The sequence below is a fragment of the Macrobrachium rosenbergii genome, chromosome 8 (genome assembly GCF_040412425.1).
Source record: "Macrobrachium rosenbergii isolate ZJJX-2024 chromosome 8, ASM4041242v1, whole genome shotgun sequence".
Taxonomy (NCBI): domain Eukaryota; kingdom Metazoa; phylum Arthropoda; class Malacostraca; order Decapoda; family Palaemonidae; genus Macrobrachium; species Macrobrachium rosenbergii.
In genome coordinates, this window is record NC_089748.1 from 72,779,150 (window position 1) to 72,800,469 (window position 21,320).

At 38.1% G+C, this 21,320-nt stretch overlaps 1 protein-coding gene across 2 annotated transcripts in view; it reads left to right on the top strand.

Annotated features, from left to right (window-relative positions):
* The window catches only part of Mettl3 (methyltransferase like 3), a 252,746-nt gene that overhangs the window by 199,450 nt on the left and 31,976 nt on the right, over window positions 1–21,320 (top strand). For both annotated transcript variants that reach the window (XM_067108002.1, XM_067108003.1), the window contains exons 8-9: window positions 9,842–9,986; window positions 19,000–19,147. In XM_067108002.1, coding sequence (XP_066964103.1) covers window positions 9,842–9,986; window positions 19,000–19,147 — 293 coding nt within the window. The remainder of the gene's footprint in view (window positions 1–9,841; window positions 9,987–18,999; window positions 19,148–21,320) is intronic.

The window sequence follows — 21,320 nt, forward strand, 5'->3', positions numbered from 1 at the left end:
ACAGAAGTGAAGTTCTGTATCCCCATATTTATATTTCGTCCCTATTAGTGTATGCGTTTGGTGTTGTTTCATTGTGAAATTTCGTATCATTAACTAGAAAAATATGTACAGTATTGCATTATTCACTTATAGTATGTATCACTAAAATTTGTTAAGGTTTGCCAGTTAGGTCTACTGTATTTCAAGTCCTTGTTGGAGATGGACCTTATGGACCTTCACCTGCTGTGTTACACTTTACAGCCTAGCACTGCATTCGGGTAACACCTGTGATGTTTACTGGGACAAACGTGCTTGGAGAAACAAATCCACAGTTATGTAACTGTGCAAAGAAATCTCTACAGAGAGATTTTGAGAATCCGTACAGATTCTCAAAAGCTCTCTATAGAGATTTTCTTTTAAATATATTTGTACAGTTACATAACTGTGGATTTGTTTTTCCACTGTAAGACTCATACTATACTACTATGACTAATTTTATAAAACTGCTTACTCTTGCTGTTCTTATGAAAAAGGACACACCAGGCAAGGAAGGAAGAGTGCTTTTTTACCAAATTTTCTGCTTATCTTGCTTGGGAATCAGGTTTTGTTGTCAGCTTCTGGATCTTGGCTTTTCTTGTTGAAGTTTAGGAAAACTAATGTTCAAGCAAAGTGCTGTTGTCTGCAGCTGAGCCTGTCTTCTGATTACCTGCCCACTTTCTCCACAAGATCTGTCTGCTTTGCCCAGTGACTGAACTACTGCCTCCAGACTTGCTACTCCCTTACCTTTCTGCTTGCCCACTTTTGCCCAGTAACTTGATTGGCTCCTAGGCACTGGCTTCTCTGATACTTCTGGTACCACTCTCCTTTATCAGACTACTGTTGCTTCATTGTTGGAGGACCCTGATAGGTTGGGTAGTTGCTTAAGTGCAGGAGAACATCTTAACTGTAATTCTGATCATCCTTACCAGGTTGTTGCTGGGTTTGTTTGCTTTGTGACATGCTGGTTTTCATGCTGTGCATGCTATTGGTTTTCCTGGGGTATCGTTAAGTGTTACCCGCTGTGCCTGCTTCATTATAATTGCTTTTACAGGGCCTCTTCCTGTTGCCTTGCATTCTGCATGCACTTACAGCTGCTTTTGCTGCTCCGGCTCTACCTATTGTTTCTTCAAGGTCACCTCCTTACATTTTCTTGATTGTTATGACCACGTTAGCTCCTGTGTTATTAATTCTTCATACTAGATTTTCAACAATTCATGTACTGACAGTGCCTGATGTGCCTCCTGTGCTTGTTACTCATCTCTTCAACCACTTCCTTTGGTGATGACCATGGCTTTTGCTGTACCTGCTATGTCTGTGTTGCATGTTGTGCCATCTACCCCTGCTTTGCCCATTATTTTTGCTTTAAAACTTTTGCTTATCTTATTGTTGCTACTGTTCCTATAACACTGCCCTTGTCTTCAGCCTCTGCACCAGTTATACTGATATCCTCTTCTGCTGTCTCTGTTATCATCATAACAGGTGCTCCTTCTATTGTCTGTTACCATTCTAGCAGATGCTCCTGGATATAATAAAATAGGCTCATCTTACTACAAAAAAGCTCTTGGTGTGTGTGTTTATTAGTTGTCAAAATATCTTTTGCACAAAGATTGAGATATGGCCAAAGTTGCCATGGTAAATATCCACAGCTAATATCATTGAAGTTGGTTGTGATTGGTGGCCAGAGGATTCATTGCTAATATGTTTATGCACATAGATTATTTTACTTGCTTTTGTTCATCAACCTAATTGATGAATGTATGGATAAGATTATGGAGCCTCCTACTTTCTGTTATCACTATGAGTTCAATTTCCAATTCTTTTGCTAAAGAATCCAGGTAATATGTTGGCTTTTGCATCTTTGAGGCATATGAGGCCTAGGCACTTAAGAGGTGAGGAATGTAGACTTCTTAATACATCAATGGTGGAAACATGTCTCTAAGAACACAGTGTCCTACTGGCTGAGGCTGGTCATCCTTCAAGCATGTATAAGGGTTTCAGAAACCAAGGCTAGCCATATAAGAGTGACTGCATAAATAACAGTGCCCTCAACATCGTCAGTCTTCAAGAGGAACATTGAGATTGAGGCCAGTATGAGTGTAGGTATACTGAGATGTCAGTCAACCTTTACCAGTTTTCATCTTCAGTCTTAATGTAGATGGTTTGGATTGTACTTCTTTGGAGTCACTCTAATCAGTACCCTTATTTATTTATTATTCAGTTCTCTAAAGATGAGCCTTTGAATGGTTAACTGATCTGTAAACCTGTTTGATACTATTGCAAATATTATTTTACTCTCAGGGTTCTCATCTGCTTACAATACCCCCACAAGAATAATGTGAGGACTTGGGTCTTTTGACCTTGTCTGTCCCCAAGCACTCCACTGGATATTTGCAGAGGCTGGGATTCTCAACTAAACTGTGATCCAGGATGGATGGGTTTATTATGGAACAAGTTATCAAGTTTTATAGTGTGAAGCCCAACTTTTTCATATAAACTGAGCATTTATATAGAAAATGAAATTTTTAAAGTAATTTGTATTTTTCCTAACACAAACCTGAGGTCTTTACATATGGGATTAACTTTCAGCAATTGGAAATCTGAAAGTTAAACTTTTGCAAGGTGGTTATGGTAATAGTTACTGATGGTAGGGGTGGAAGTACCGCCCACCAAGTTGGTGAGGATTCAATTCTACACAGTTTTCCTTTTGGCCCAAGTAAGAGAATGAGGGGTGGTAAGAGGTGGGCCCTGTATGTAAAGACCTCAGGTTTGTGTGTTAGGAAAGATACAAATTACTTAAAAAATTTTTCATTTGTTCCTACACAAATACAAACCCTCAATCTTTACATATGGGAGACTTACTTTTGGAGGGAGGATTCTGAGTATATCTCTGAACTGACTGGTAGTTCGGCCCACCTGGGTACTCTCTTCCTGTTCATGAAAGAGCCGAGGAAGGAGACCATACCTCTGATCTATTGAACAAGAGAGATGTTCAATCGTCAGACTTCTCGGCATTTTGAATTAAAGGAATGTTAAAAGAATGTAATATCCTTGATTTGAAAAGGTTTGGATGAACCCACAGTGTCAGCGACTATAAAGCTAAGAATAACCAACTGCTTTGCTCATAGTTAGTCCTTCTCTCCCCTTGCTAGAGAGAAGGAAGGATTTGCATCTACTAATCCAAATAGAGCTAGATTATAGATAGGGTACTCAGTCATCTAGATCACCTGCATGCACGCCAGTCCAGCATGTGACGGCTCATTCACTGTTCCTCTGCCCACTGGAAGAGGAAGGAGGACAGGAGAAAGGGAGGAGGCCAGTCCCACACACACACACCTTCTCCTTGCAGCCGCACACCTTAGGTGAGATGCAACCTGTCCCTCAAGAGCTGGGTGAACTACATGAATTATTGAGCATCCATTGTAGGATCCAAGGAAAAGGAGTCCAAAGACCTATGGGCAACATCCCAAGGTAAAAGGAGGTGAATGTGATCTGCACGATTACATTCCATCCTAGTACTTGACTGACAGGTTCTTCCTGAATGTGATGGGCAGACCAATGCCTCTGGCCTCAAAAGATCTGGCCCTAAACATACTGATGTCCACCAGGAAGTTGCCGGGTATGCTCGTTTGGTCCTCTCACTAGTCAGAGGAATGACTACTTGGACACTGTTTCTCGGCTAACTTGAAGGTAACGAACAAGTTGTTGGCGTTGGGTTGAAAGTCTAGTCTTTACGGAGGCAACATAGGACCGTAGAAGTGGAATAATCCATCTCACTGATCACCTTTGAAACATGTAGAATGACAAAAGGTGCAAGCTTCCAGATGTAAATAGGTACCAAAGATGTCTTACTACTGTATATCCAAAGGTGCAAGAAGACAGAACAGAATAGTGCCAACTTCAGTAAGTGAAGAAAATAAGGACTATGATCAAGCTTCTTCAGAGGTTGAATGAATTCCCAGAAGTCAAGGTGCCAAGATCAACTGTCCTTATTTCCTGGCTTCAGCGAATAATTGTTGTAATTACAGTCGACCCCCACCTATTTGCGGTTCCGGATTTGCGGCTTCACCTGTTCGTGGATTTCTCTATGGAACATATAGTTACACATTATTCACAGAAAATTTGCCTATTTGCAGTATTTCTCATAGAGAAATATTCATAGATGACTGTATTTTTTCATATAATTTTTGTGACTAAATGCAATTCATGTGATAAAACTATTAAAATATTCAGGTATAAGCATTTTAAGAGGGTTTGTTGGTGTTTTGAACTATCAAGATAGTCAGTTATAAGCATTATTAGAGGGGTGTCAAGTATTCGCGGATTTTAGCTATTGCGGGGGGTAGTGGTACACATCCCCCGCGAACACTGGGGGTCGACTGTGCATCCATCTTGCCTGGGATGTTCTTCTGTCTGCTCGTATACTTGCACTGCAATAGAGTAGATGAAAGGACACTGGGACCTTTTATTGACCATGATGCTACCGTGGTGTCGTTGCTATCACACCGAGGAGTGTCCATCTTGGATCTTGAGACTCTTGAAAGTCTTAAAAGAACTGAACCTAAGTTCCTGGTCAGTGTTCCGAAGAATGAAAAATCTCTGGACGACGATACAGTAGTGTAATGACAGCACTACCTTGGTGTTGTTGCTATCAAAGGAGTGCCTATTCTGACACTGAGACTCCCGAGGCTGTCTTAAGATCCACATAACATCTCTCCTCGGGTTGTGAATCAACTGATAATTGCAGTAGCAGCAGCTGCTGCTTACAACTCCCACTCCTCACAGGAGTGTGACCACATCAAGTCAAAAGAAATGGAGCTCCTAGACACCACTTCTTGACTGAGTAGGAACCAAAAACAAGTTGTCGGAACTTAGCTTATAGGTGTTGTTGATCTCCCGATGAATCAGGCAAAACAACAGGAAATTTGCAAGCCCAAGACTTGAATCATGGATGCGAAAGATGTCTCTTAGGAGCCAACAGCATCTGAAGTTTCTAGGAGATCACTTATCTAAGTACTGACTAGTCCTAACGTTTCTAACCATGGATGGGAAAGATGTCTCCTAGATGACAACAGAATCCAGTGCTCCAGGAGGTCACCAATCCAAGTACTGACCTGACCCAAACATTGCTAACTTCGCTGATCAGACGAGAAGTGATATCTTCAACATGGCCTGGTCGATGGGCTGTTATGCCAACGGTCCATAGAGACAGAGCCGAATAGTAACATCTTCGGAGTGTTGAGATTGTAAGACCAATTGGCTGTCCTCCTAGATCAAACAATTCTTCGATACATTGAGGTGTCAAGACCAGTTGTCACTAACACTGACCCTAGTGACAGAACTTGTCTGTCATACATCCATCATCCTGGAATGTGTCTGGTTGACCACTGTGCTGAGTGTGTTATTGTAAAGCTGTGCACCGCACCATCAATCAAGGAGATGATAGGACACTAGGCCCTCCCCCTCCTGTTGACTAAGGAACTACCATGGTACCGTTCCTTAACAACACTATGGAACGCCTATTTTCAGATCCTGAGGCTTGGAGAGCTAAGAAGATCCAGATTATTGAGGTGCAGATTAGGTCAGGTTAGGCTAGGTTTAGTTTAGGGTAGGCCAGGTTGGGTTAAGTACCCAACCTAACCTAACCCAACCTAGCCCCCTGAAGACCAGGTAACTACTGGTTGATGCCATGAAACAAGAAGTCCTAGGATACTGAAGTGCAGGTAGGGTTAGGCTAGAACTAGTTAGGCTAGGCTAAGTACCCAACCAAAACTAACTCTACCTAGTCCCTTGTACAGTAGAGCAGGAGACTGCCTCCTGGTTGATGGTATTAGGCAAGTAGTTCCAAGATATTGAAATACAGGTCTTGTAAGGTTAGGCTAGGCTAAGTTAGGTTCAGTACTCAACCCAACCTAACCTCTTGAAGTAGGTTGATTCTTTGAGGCATGATGTATCCCTGGAGGGGAAGTCTGTACAACACCCCAAGGGGACAGTTGTCGTCTCAACATTAGGCCAAGTCCTCTCACTTCTCTGAGAGAGGATGGGAAGGAATGAGGAGACCTTGTTGAAGACCAGGACCCCCCCCCTTTCCATCTTCAAGAATTAGTCTTCATCCTTGCGCCAAGAAGAGTATTGGAGAAGAGAACACTGAGGCTGTTGTGCCGGGGAGTAGGTCTGATCCGTAGATCTACAACACTAGAAAATAATTCTGATTGCACGATCAGAATTGATTGACTCCTATTTCGGAAGCATAGGATGCTATGGTTCTACAGAACTTCACTGTAAACGAAACCAACCTGCAATAAAAAACGAACAGGATTCCAAAGAAATCTGTGCTGACGAACTGTAACTACCATGGCTCAGGGAGTCAAGGTTAATCTTAGTGTAGGAACAATCAAGAGTCAATGTTCGAATGCGAATGATGAAACAGAGATTTCTTCCTACCTGAAAAATGTCGAAGTCTCTGCCTGAACACAATAAAAAGACCGTCAATTCTTGCAATGATGGCCGTATGTGTCTGATAGAACAAAGATATTCAGTTGTAGGCATTATGAAAAGATGTTGGATGCTATGAGGAAAATGACTGATGAAGGTTGTTACTTATGTCAGAAACATCTGGGAGAATGATCCATTCGTTGGAATTTGTTGACTGTTCGTTCTGTGATGTAGACATTTACTGAAAACGGAGGCTGACTGCTACCGATGAAGGACATAAAAGTTGGCAGAACGCTCCTGTTCGCTCATATATAGGTGGTATGTTAATGTCCGTTGGCTGTTACCAGATGATCAAGATAAAACTCGTATGTGATCGAAAGGCACTGCACAGACATGCTGTTGATGCACTCGCACATGGGTTGTCACCCTTCTAGAGCTCCATAGACCTTCTATCAATGCTCTTTACTCGACAGACTTTGGTGCTTCAGCGTGGCATGGCCATAGACCATCCTGTTCTCTTCCCAAACCTTCATGTGAGCGAGGTGGATGGTCCGTTCCCGGACATGCCATCCTTAGACATCTTCTACACACCCCTGTGCAGCAGAGGTATGGCCGTGCTGTCACATCCACGGCTATGTAAACTTGAGTGACGAACCCAACTTCCCCTAGGAGAGCGAGAATGTGAGAGACAACGAGACACTGAGGAGCAAGGCAGAATGGCCGACTGGATTGAACTAATCGCACGTATATGCGTGTTCATGGATGCAGACATGCGACAACGGTTGTGGGAGCTGGAATGAACCAACTCATTGCCAGTGAGAGTGATAGGCCTGATATGTGAACTTTGAAAGATCAAAATCTTCACTGGGTACATGAATAGCCAAGCTAAACTAAAAAAATAAGGAGAGCGTGAACAGAGAGGAGTTCTGGAATGACGGAGACTAATGACACGGATGTGCGAGTGATGAGGCATCAACAGCCTAGACTGGAAACATGTCCATCATACGATTGCCTTTACTACACAGGATTTCTTAACAGAAGCCTTGTCATCCTTCCTACGGACACAAACAGGGGATCAGGGAAAGGCGACACTGCTGTAGATATCCCGATTGCTGATCTATGCTTGGAGAGAAATACTGATGGACGAGAAGCAGCTGGATGTGAAACCCCCCCTCATCAGTGAGACGTCCGCGATCTGGAATGTGAGAACCACGGCCGTGGTCGGACAAAGAGGGAAGAGAAGGGAGACAATGGAGGAGGAGACGGAGACCTGCGACGCTTCGTCCTCACAACACGGTTGAACTTCTCCCGAAAAACAGTGTCAACTCTGTCAACTACTGCTTTCATGAGAGCATCAGAGGATGGAGCGTGAGAAGAAGTCACTACTGCGGTAGGGGGACCAAAACTCTGCGAGGGATACGCTGCTGACTGAGCGGGAGAAACACCACCAAAAAGGGGTTCCAAAGCTCGGGGAGGGGGTACGCTGCCAGTGGAGCTGGAGGAGCCACTGCCATGGAAGAGAATCCAAAGCTCTGAGAAGCATACACTGCCAACATACTTGGAACTGTAGGTCTACATAGAGGTGAACGGGTTACCCGCTGCAGCTGCCGACTCAAAACGCTGGTCAGGGCACATCAAAGGCTGATCAATAGGCCACCAAAGGTTGGTACTCCTAGAAGGCCTAGAGAAGCCCGGATGCCAGCCATCTTCTGAGCCTCCGATCATGAAGTAGAACAAGATGGCATTGCCTCTTCCCTCACCGGGGCTGATGGCTCCCCCCCACAAGAGAGCAGGGGCAGCCTGAAAGATAATATCACCTGACCCTTCTCTCGAAACTTCCAAAGTCGAAGCTATGGAAGAATGGGAAGGGGTAAAATCTTCCAAGGAAGGAGAAGCAACTGGAGGAAGATTGGCATAGGAGGAACCAGAAGGAGACTGAGAAGCAGCCATCAAAGGGGGAGAAAACCCTTCCAAGATGGCACCTTCTCCCCTCCTCTGATGCCTTGTCGGCAAAAAATCCTCCACTGCTCAGGAGTCCATCAGAGAGGGGAAGGGAGTGAGCCTACACCCGCCAACAAAGACAGGGCAAGAAACAAGACATGAACCGTAGACAGGAATTCCACCTGGTCCTGGAGAGCAAGTCGGGACCAAATGCATTGTCAAAGATCTTCCGACATCAAGCTCTGTTTTGAGGGAGAGGGGGAAAACTTGCTAGGTTTAGGCAAGAAGTATTCTTGTACGACTGAATATAAAACCCTTGCCTGGAGACACGAAAAACCCCCTTGTCTCAGTCCTCTCAATCTACACATCTGAAAGACTAAAACATTACAACATTCCAAGAAATTGTGTAGTCGAAATAAAAAAATTTTTTGTTCATGAAAAAGCACTTCAGAACAAGGAAGCAAAGACTGTTGAAGAGGGAAGTTCTTAAAAATGAGGTTGAGATGTCAAAAAACAGAACAGTTGTCATTAAGAGTTGGAAACTATCCTTCCAACTCTCCACAGTTATATGAATAAGAAAATAGACTACACAAAGCAAACACCAAGGAGATAGGTGGTAGGTTTGTGTAAATACAAAAAGGCAAAAAAAAAGCAAGTAAAATGAAATATAAGGAAAAAGGCTCCAAAACTTATACAGTACAGCACAGGCTAAAATCAGCCAATATAGCTATGTAGCAAGAATAAGTGAATATATCATTACAGTAGTGAGACACAGAAAAACATGTTGAAATGTTTCAATATATGCAAAGTATAAATATATAAACAATATGTTATAAAAGCAAATACATTCAAATACAGAAGAGATAGTCGATTGGCAGGTCAGAGAAAGAAACGCATCTGTATCAGACTGTGAACCAAAAGAAACTGAGTAAAATTGAATGCTCTCTGACTTGGTGGGTGGTACTTCCGCCCCTACCATCAGTAACTACAGTATTACCATAACCATCTTGCAGAAGTTTAACGGCCGGATTTCCAGCTCGCTGAAAGTTAATCCCATATGTACTCGCTGAAAGTTAATCCCATATGTAAAGACCGAGGGTTTTTATTTGTTTAGTAACAAGTACCCATGTTCCCACCTAATCATCCTCACTGGATCATATTCATTTTTATGTGAATCAGTGAGAATGTGTACTATCCACCCATGGGTCATAGGCAGGCATGCTTGAATAGTTACTCTTAGAACAGATAAGGATATTTGTGTCATGGAAAATTCAGGCTACAAATGAGGGCTGAATGTGATAAATAATTTTTTTTATAAAATGTTATGAATACTGGATTTTTATGTTATCATAATGTTACAATTAGGAATTTGTTGTCTGTTTATTCAATACTTTATACTTATGTAAATTATGTGTATGCAACTACTGTACAAATTATCTTTTTGATACAGGTAAATTTGCAGTTATCATGGCAGATCCCCCGTGGGACATTCACATGGAACTGCCATACGGCACGATGTCTGATGATGAAATGAGGCAGTTAAACATTCCAATATTACAAGATGAGGGACTTATTTTCCTCTGGGTTACAGGAAGGTGAAGTAGTTTACATATTTTTTTAAATGTATGTTGTGACTTTCCATAAATTACATTAATCAGGTACAGTATAAACGTTCAACTGTGCTGGATCCTTGATAATGTCAGGAATGAAAATACATATAAATCAGCCGAAGCTGAAGCTGTTATGGCTAGATCAAACTTGTAAAACCCCATATTGATTTTGTGGCATCAGTAAGCTCCATTGTAATGAATAATGGGCTGTATTTTTCTTTGCAGAAGGGTAAAGCTGGTAATAACAAATTAAAGCACTAGATTAAACCCAAAGTCATGTTGTGGCGTTGAATAGTATGAAAAAGTAGCAGTGGCGTATTATCCTGTTTAAGAACTAGGCTTACTTATGTAACACAAAGATACTCTATGGCCACTCCTCATGATCTCTAAGAATCTGTGATCTGGATACTATTCTGATTTCATGACCCCCAACTGAATTTTGTGCCTGGAGTTCAGTAGTTTTGCTAAGTCTTCAATATGGCTTGCCTGAACCAATAACTTTGCCCACTTGGTTATTTAACACAAGGTTACAATGGTCACACCTCATGATCCACAGTCCGTATTTAGACTGGCCCAGTTTCAACCAACATAAGTCTCATCAAGGGGACTAGTTGCTGAAAAAATTATGGAAGCCAGAAGAACATGAAATTATGAAAATTTTTCTATTATGTTTGGCATTCATCATTCTAAATACAGATTGTTTAGTCAAGTTTGTTGAAGTTTTGTAGAGATGGGGATTTTCCACCAATCCTAAAAATTAGAGTGTATTATGTTGATCAATATATTTTGTTTATTGCAATAAATTACTATAATCCTTATTGAAAAATGCCATCTAAATTGACTATGGTACCTCTGTCTCCCTTCCCAACTCAGAATAAGACTACAGATTGTGTTATAGTTATCATCCAGCCTTTATTGAAGTAACAGTATCATGCAGCATTACATGGTCACCCTCTCCAACTTTAGAATTGTTTATTTCAAAGCAAGTTTTATAATTTAAAATTCTTACTTCTCCATTATTAACGTATAAACATAGACCAGTCTGTTTGATGAAGTATAACTTTTAAATATTAAAATGGTAAAATATTGGCAGATTTGTTTTTGAGGGGTGATTTTACAACTGAAAATTGAGTCATTCTTTCATACTCACCTTGTGATAAAGAGTGTGGGGAAGGGAGGAGGGCATTATGTAATATTATAAATAGATTACATGAAAATACGGTTTTTTATAAACTAAAATTTATACTTTCAAACAAACCCATCACTTTATGATAGTGTGACACGTGACAACAAATTTTCATAAAAGGCCCAGCAGCAGAAGGTGGTGACTTCCAAATTGTTGTCTTTACATCTGGACTCCAAATTACCCTTCAGTTTAATTCATATAATTTCAGGTACAGTATTACCTTAATTGCTGACAAAGAAGATAGATTTGAGTACAAAAAAATCAATTTTAATTTTTATGACTGTATTTATTTCTATACCACCCATCCCTGTATTTATTTCTATACCACCCATCCCTTTAAGATAGCCTGAATAGGTATTTAGGCGAGAGGACTTTCTTAAGTCCTACAATAAAACGTTAGGCCTAAGAAGGCAGACAAACCTCCAGAGCTTAGTGGTCCACAAGTCTTTGGTACTGATAATGGGTCATGAAAATAGACAGGTACCCTGTTAGTCAGACTATGATCTGGATTGGTCAGAACATGTTATAATTTGACCTGAAAAGGAATAAATGCACTCCCCTTATTCAAGTAGTGTGGAAGCAGATACCCCAGTCCAGTTCCAAGGGCGTTATGCATCATCCAACCTATCCCTCTTGTTCGGTTTTTATCAGACATTGAATAAGAGAGATATATTGTGGGGGGGGGGACCTGAAACTGGTAAAATTGACAATGGTTAGTGAAAATTTTCTAGTGTATTTAACCCATGCATGAATTTTGACACATACATACTGAAGTCATTTACAGCAAAATGGCTATTGTTGGCTGCAACTCCTTAGTGATTATATGAAACATGATTGTTAGTGACAAATCTCACCAGAAATGGTTGCTTATTTTATTATGAACAATTTGTATCAGCAAATCATGTTGAATGCAGTGCTCAGTCGGGATGGGCACTTCAAAAGCAGCCCAAGCTTTCTCGTTGTTGTATTTTTTCTTTCTTTATACAGTAATCCTTCAATTATCTGGATTAATAGAGCCAAGGGTCCATCAGATAATGGCGAAATCGGAATAATGGCAAGTAAAAAATCTAGGGGTGTTTAAGGGCAACTTTGTACCCTTCCTCACCAAACCTTGTCAGTGCCACATAAATAACTATAAACACTCAGTATGCTTATAAACAACAACCATCACACTTTAAACTGAAAACTTTATGCAAAAGGCAAGTAACTACCTTTTTTTCTTATATTTGTAACAAAATATATTGCATAAATAGACTTTGAGAAAAACTCCAACCCCTTCTTTTCTTCTCCCTAGTAAAGGATAGTTTAGTAGGCAGGTAGCCTACTTGTGTTTACCCACAGCCTACCTTGGTTTTGTGACCTACAATGTATTTTTATACAGCAAATGCCTCATCAGTTGTTACCATACTGTATTACTATATATGAGATAAAATGTGTAGGCTATGCGTGAACCTTAGACTTAACCTAACCTAGATGTTACACTCATAGTCTCCATTTGCAAGTCAAATAGGCTATTACAACTGTATTTAAGATAAAGGTAATGGTAATGAAACTGTTATTTTACCTACAGAATCTATTTATGCTGTATATCATATCGATATGTTATCATCGTGTTATGTATGAAAAAAACTGATCATCCTGCCATTTGTAATGTTTACGTTCTAAGATTGAGCCTAGTACTGTACTATCGAAGGAAGTAGGAAAATAATTTTTTAGTTGCTAAAAGAAATGAATGTATTAATGGAATTATTATTTTTATTTTTGTTCATAAATGTAAAATAGGTATACAAAGGTAAACTAACATACTTTATGTTAAATTAAAATCTCTCAAAATTGCAAAACAGCTGTTTCCCAGTTCATTTGTTTACTGATGTAAACATACCTCAGTTCTCCCCACCTCTCTCTCTCTCTCAGTACTGTACGTACCCTTTAATGAAATATGAATTGCTGTTCATAAACATAAAAAACGAAACTAAAACTCCAGGAAGTTCTTGCATACTTATGTATGTGTTACCCTTTTTTTCTTTATCTGCTTAGCATGATTTACAGTAGCATTTTTATTACAAGTTTAATTGACTCTAAGAGTGATTATCAAACATATCATAACAGTACACAAGAAGATATTTTATCACTGTTGATATTTCATCTTTAATAACATTAAAATATTTAAAATGCGAATTTCGTATTTAGGCAGGACAAAACCAAACAGGCTGTAGCAAGTTCAACGACGGCATGGAGTGAGTGTGTACATACATACATATCCTAAGCACACAATTGTGTTATCCTTTGGTTTGTAAAAAAAAAAAAAAAAGACAGAGAGAGAGAGAGAGAGAATACAGTAAAAATATATACAAGAATACTGTAGCTTAAAATATAAAACAAAATAGTGTAAGTGTGTGTGTGTGTGTGTTACTGTATTAGGCTTTAATAAACATAGCTCAGTTTTCTCTCTCTCTCTACTGTATCAGCACTGTACATATACTGTAATGAAATATCAATTAATGTGCCATAAACATAAAGAAAAACAAAACTGAACAAACTCCACAAAGTTCACATGCCATCGAATGAGTGCATGCTTACATAGGTATGTGTCGTCATATTTTTAGTTTTGCCTGATTTACTGTACCGTATTTCATTACGGGTGTAGTTGACTGTAATTATGAGTATCAAACATACTATAACAGTAAACAAAGAAATATTTCATCACTTGATGTTTCATCTCTAATCACCGTAAAATTATTTAAAATCCAAATTTCATACGTAGGCAACACATAACCAAACAGGCTGTGGCAAGTTTACTCATGCCATGGAATTAGTGCATACGTACATACTGTATGTATTGGCATTTTTCTTTTTTTGCTTTGCTTGATTTACTGTACCACATTTCATTACAATTTTAGTTGATTCTCGGTATGATTATCACAAATATCATCTCAGCTGATCTCTCTCTCTCTCTCTCTCTCTCTCTCTCTCTCTCTCTCTCTCTCTCTCTCTCTCTCTCTCTCTCTCTCTCTCTCTCTCTCTCTCTCTCTCTCAAGGTAAAAATGAAACAAATAAAGAAAAGAACAAAGATCATGTGATGAAGGCAAAAAGCAAGCCAACAACACATTATGAAAAGTCAGCACCACGACATGAGCCATCAGCACCTAGATATAGCACAAGGAACAAGCAATGTATCTATGATGCAAGGGGATGGTGCAGATATGGAGAGATAAGTGCAGGTTTATGCACAAAGTGAATAAATATGAAGCTGGAAGAACAAATATAATGGAAAAGTTGGATTTTTAATGTATAAATTTCTGGAAATGAAAAAAAGATCAACATATCAGAACAGGAAAGAGACATGGGAAAATCCTTATTATTACCCATATTAGATAATGGAGATAATATGCAAACCATCATAGTGATGAACAGCTACAGGGGTCTAGTTTTGAGTAACTCAAAAAGAAAGGTAGAGTTCTTAGAAGAACTAACCCAAAATGAAAAAATAGAAATATTGAATATAAGTGAAACCTGGTATTCCCAAGAGACTGGTAATGATGACCAGATAAAGGGTTTCCAAACTTATAGATCAGATAGAAAAATAGAAATCAAGGGGGAACCGCGATATATGGGAGAGATGCCAATCAAGGAAAAATCTGTGAGAAATATAGTAACACAGAATGTGAATTAATAAGCGGTAGAATTTGAATCTGAAAAATTAGTGAACATTGTAATATATAGACCCCCTAATACTAAAGAGTTTGACATAATAATTGAAAAATTGGATGAAATATGTAGAAATCACAAGGACTGGACTATACTCCTAACCGAGACTTTAACTTTCCTTTTGTAGAATGGAAAGAACGAATAGGAGACTGTGGTTGTATTTATACATATAAAAAGAGAGCAATAGTAGTGCAGAAGATAAGAGGCAATTTGAAAAGCTATTAGATATGCTACTAGAACATAACATTCAGCAAATAAATCACCTACCAACAAGAAAGGATAATATTTTAGACCTAGTATTTGTGAATGAGGTGAACTATGTTAAAGAAATAATAGTATATATAACACGAGTATTTCGGACCATAATGTCATAGAACTAACAGTCCGTTCCAGAACATACAAAACAAAGAAAAGCAAGAGACGAAAAATGGGAAGGATATGGAAAATACAATTTCTATAGTAAGAATATAAATTGGTCAAAAATAAATGAAGAATTAAACAAAGAATGGAAAACATATTTGTAAGTGATGATATACAGGTAAATACCGATATATTATTTTATATAAAATATTAGAGGAAATAGTGGAAAAATATATACCAAGAAAAAAAGTAAGCATCAGTCACGAATTCCAAGAGACAGAAGGATCTTGTTCCAGAAAATTAGAAAGTGGAAAAAGCTCTTGCAAAAGAAAAGAATGCATGGAAAGTGATGGAACTAAAAAGTAAGATAGAAAATGCAGAACAAAAGGTTATACAATCAAAAGAAAAATGAAAAATGGAACCTAGAAGAAAATGACACTACAAAATATCAAGCAAAACCCTAAAATTTTTTTATTCATATGCAGAAAAGATGAATAAAATAAGAGTAGAAATAGGCCCTCTAAGAATTGAAGGGCGATTAACGAATGAAAAAGGAAATATGTAACATATTAGCAGAAAGATATAAGAGTGAATTTACACCTAGAATTGACAATGAAGATAATGATACAGAAATAAGAGATGAAAATACTGAATACTTATCAGATATAGATATTACAGAAGCCGATATTGTGCAGGCTATTAATGAAATTAAAAATGGATCAGCAGCAGGACCAGATGGAGTACCTGCCATATTGTTAAAGAAAGTGGTTCATTCAATGTCGCAAAGCCGCTAGCAATATTATTAAGACAAAGTATAGATACAGGCAAGATTTATGAGCATAAATTAGCATATATTACTCCTACTTTCAAAAGTGGTTCAAGACTAGAGGCAAAGTAATTATAGGCCTGTGAGTCTGACATCTCATATTATGAAAGTATAGTAAAGGGTAATGAAAAAAAATAAATGAAACATTTAATGAAAAATAGATTGTTCAATATAGGACAACATGGTTTTGTACCCGGAAAAAGTACACAAACCCAACTGTTAGTCCACCATGAAAGCATATATAAAAATATGATAAATGAAAAAGATACAGATGTGGTTTACCTAGACTTTGCAAAAGCTTTTGACAAGGTAGATCATAATATATTAGCGAAAAAATTAGAAAACATAACATTGTTGACAAAGTAGGAAGATGGATAAAAGAATTTTTGCAAAATAGAAAACAGATAGTGATTGCAAACGATGAGAAATCGGATGAAGCTACGGTAATATCCGTGTACCACAGGGTACGGTGTTAGCTGCATTGCTGTTTGTGATTATGATTGCAGACATAGACAGTAATGTTAAGGACTCAGTAGTAAGAAGTTTCGCAGATGACACAAGAATAAGTAGAGAAATTGCTTGTGATGAAGATAGGAACTCGCTACAAAGAGACCTAAACAAAATATATAAATGGGCAGAGATAAATAGGATGGTATTTAACTCTGATAAATTTGAATCAATGAACTATGGTGATAAAGTACGGATGCTATATGCATATAAAGGACCTAATAATGAGACAATCACAAACAAGGAAGCAGTTAAAGACCTTAGTGTGATGTTGAATAGGAATATGTTATGCAATGATCAAATAGCAATTCTATTGGCAAAATCCAAAGCAAAAATGGGAATGTTGTTCGGCACTTCAAAACAAGAAAAGCTGAACACATGATTATGCTTTATAAAACGCGTCGTCGTAGTCCACTTGAATATTGCAATATAATATGGTACCCACACTACCAAAAGGATATTGCAAATAAAATAGAGAGTGTACAAAGGTCATTTACAGCTAGAATAGAAGAAGTTAAGGACCTTGACTACTGGGAAAGACTACAATTCTTAAATTTATATAGTCTTGAAAGGAGAAGAGAACGCTACATGGTAATTCAAGCATGGAAACAGATAGAAGGAATTACCAAACATCATGGAACTAAAATTATCAAAAGAGCAAGCAGAGGTAGATTAATAGTGCCAAAAACTATACCAGGAAAATTAAGGAAAGCACACAGGACATTAATCCACCACGCACCAGCATCGATAATGCAGCGTCTATTCAATGCGCTACCAGCTCATCTGAGGAACATAACAGGAGTGAGCGAGATGTGTTTAAGAATAAGCTCGAACAAATATCTAAGATGCATCCCAGACCATCCAAGACTGGAAGATGCAAAATATACCGGAAGATGCGTTAGCAACTCTCTGGTAGACATCAAAGGTGCCTCACACTGAGGGACCTGGGGCAACCCGAACGAATTGTAAGGTCTGTAAGGTAAGGTCTGTAAGGTCTCTCTCTCTCTCTCTCTCTCTCTCTCTCTCTCTCTCTCTCTCTCTCTCTCTCTCTCTCTCTCTCTCTCTCTCTCTCTCTCTTGTACCCTGTACTTATGATTGTGTTTATATTTTGGTTTGAAAGAATAAAAAATGAGAAAATACAGTGAAAATATAAATGAGAATACTGTAGTATAAAATATAAAAAGTGGAGTGTGTGTGTGTTACTGTGAACACTTAGATTCTCTCTCTCTCTCTCTCTCTCTCTCTCTCTCTCTCTCTCTCTCTCTCTCTCTCCATCTCTCTCTCTCTCTCTCTCTCTCTCTCTCTCTCTGTATTTCAGTACTGTACATATCCTTTAATAAAATGTGAATTACTATATTATAAACATAAAATCACGAACCAAACAAACTCTTATCAAGTCAGGTACAGTATACCAATCCCTCTTCACCCATCCAACACTGCACCCCCAGCCCCTCCCAACCATAGAACTGCTCCCAGCTCCACCCATCTTCCAAAACAACACCTCTGAGCCTTCCTTTACCCAGCCTTACTGCTCCTCCTCTCCAATGGCACCAAGCCATTTGACCCCCCCCCACCCCAATCCCCCATCATGGAAACTTATTGAGATCTCCCCTACCCCCAAAACCCTTTCCTGGTCAGTCTGAATATAGGTTGTATTACCAACATTTTCTTGAGGCCGCACAGCATTGCCAACCATCGGAGGGCAGTTTTTTCAATTTTTAAAAAATTTATATATATAATCTTTGGGGCCTTGATCCCTGGCCAGGTGTCGGATAATGGCGATAATTGGAGGATTACTTTAATATTACTGTTGGTGATTATTAATTGTGACATTTCTGTCAGTTATTGAGAAAGAATTAGAGGAATTAAAAGCTTATTGAATATATAGGTGAGGTTCTTTATTATTTCATTAGTTTTACCAGTATCTCCAATCTCACGTGAGAAAACGCTACCATCAATTCTGCCTGAACAAAATATTTGTTAGAAGTTCAGCCAATTCCCCAAAGTCACAGCTTCTCATCCATGACTTGTCTGTGTAAAAACTTGTTTAATTACAACATTTAATTTAGAAAATCAATATTTTTTATAAAAAAAACCCATAACTAATATTAGCCTGCATTTCTGATGATCCAAAGCCCCAGACACTTCAATTTTCTGTTTAACAGAAAGAAGTGATGGCAGTCCTGCATGTTACTATGGATCCTTGGGTCCCAAACGGATAATTGCCCCACTTTATGTAGTCTGGAATGTTAGCTGTAATAACTGGGCAAGGTCAAACTCATTTCTCTGCTATTCAGTGTCTTAATGTCACTGATATTAATGGGGATTCATCTTATGAGCATTAATATGTTTCAATGTGTAGAAAGCTGAAATTGTTAATGAATTTATTATTATTGTATGTTTTGTTACAGGGCAATGGAATTAGGACGGGAATGTTTGAAACTTTGGGGCTATGAAAGAGTTGATGAAATTATATGGGTGAAAACTAATCAGCTTCAGAGAATTATTCGTACAGGAAGAACAGGTCATTGGCTTAACCATGGAAAGGAACACTGCTTAGTAAGTATACAGTTTTTGAATACCAAAATTAATTTTTTAAGCAAACTCATCACTTTATAACAGTCTTGAGTCAAGTGTTGTTGGAATTAATACTAGTGAGAGACATTAGTCAGGGGGAAGACCTTGAACATTTTCATAAATCAGACAAAATTTGCACTGATCAAAAGTCATAATTGGACCTGAAAAGAAAATAATACACCCCAGAGGTCCACACTAAAGCTTCTCAGGGGAGCTAACATTACTGTATTATTACAAAATAAACAATTTGACCAGCAGTAATGATATGCCATAGGTAATTTATCAAAGGACTTACAAGTTAGAGCTTTCAAGTAGATCTTACACAATTATTAGGATATTTCCAAGAGGCGCAATGTTTACTTCAATATTGACTTTTAAAAGGCAAGTGAGACAGATACAGCCTAACTCTCATGACCCTGTATACAGGTTTATGATTTTATCCATAATTCTAAATCCCAAAATATTTTTTGGAAGAAATTAACCATTTGCAAAAGTCAAACAGTATAATCATATTTATAATAACAATGATTTAAATAAAAGTAGTTTTGCTTCCTGTGTCCAATTACATTATGTTGCATATGTTTTGTCATTATTGTGTTACAGAATGTAAACCTTGTGATCGTATGCCATGTGCATTTGATATTGTTTACGGTCTCAAAATCTTGGCTAGTTGGTTACCAACAACATCTTCATTGCCATTAGTTGCTAGAAGAAACATAATTTGGAGATACTTTTCCTTGTAAATGAACAAAGTTGGGTTTAAAGTGTGCAGTTTACTTGATTGTAAAAGCAGTAAGTATGAACAAAGCAATCATGCGCCATTTGCATTCTGGTTCTGTTTATATTCTTAAAACCATCAACTGATGGCATTTACCGTCATCATCACTGTTATTAATATTAATTGCTGAATGAAACTAAACTTAAAAGATTAATTTCTTTCATAAATTATCAGAGCTGGGTTTGAAAATGCAACCACTCTATTTATAAATGCAGTAAATCAAATAAGTACGTGTGATTTTGCCAGTTTCTGACATTACTTTTTCCCCCAAAATATTTTGCAGTTTGGTGGTACAGTATTCATTTCTTCAGCCACAGCTATAACCTGTCACTTAACCCTTAAATGCTGACTGGACGTATCGTACATCAACTAAAATTGTCTGTCGGGTGCCGAATGGACGCACCGTACGTCGACTACAAAAAATTTCAACCTTTCGTTTCACTTTGACTCTACCAAAATGGTCGAAAAATGCAATTGTAAGCTAAAACTCTTACATTCTAGTAATATTCAATCATTTACCTTCATTTTGCAACCAATTGGAAGTCTCTAGCATAATATTTCGATTTATGGTGAATTTTTGAAAAAAACTTTTTCCTTATGTCCGCGCGGTAACTCGGCCGAAAATCTCAGAAATTCTTTCATCACTTTGTCGTAATGTTTGCACTGTTTTTCTAATAGCTGTTACATAAAGTTTTATATATGAAAATGTGTGCAATTTCATGTAGAATACAACAAAAAATAACTCATGGTTGTAGCTTTTATCAGTTTTGAAATATTTCCATATAAATCACGATAAATAGAAAAAAATTCGACCTTCGGTCAACTTTAACTCAACCGAAATGGTCGAAAACTACAATTGTAAGCTAAAACACTTACAGTCTAGTAATATTCAATCAATTACCTTCATTTTGCAACAAACGGGAAGTCGTCTCTAGCACAATATTTTGATTTATGGTGAATTTTTGAAAAAAAAAACTTTTTTTTACGTCCACGCATTACGAATTCATGCATTATTTTGTGATAATATTTTCTCTGTGTTGCTTTGATCGTTTTACAATTTGTTATATACCAAAATCATCGCAATTTAGTGTACAATACAAAAAAAAAAAATAACTCATTAGCTTTAACCGTTTTGCTCACAGCGCGATTTGTATACAATTATATATGAAATTTTTTTTTTGCGCTGTCATATATTTCAATATTTATATATGATAATGATATTTTTTTCATTTCTGATAGTTGCATACTAAACTTCAGGCAATGACAAAAAAAGGAGCCGAAAATGAACTCTTAATCTTGAAAACAAAGTGTGCTGTGATTTTTTGAAAAAAAAAATTTTTCCGCTTCAGCGCTAACTCCCGAACGCCGCTGGCATAC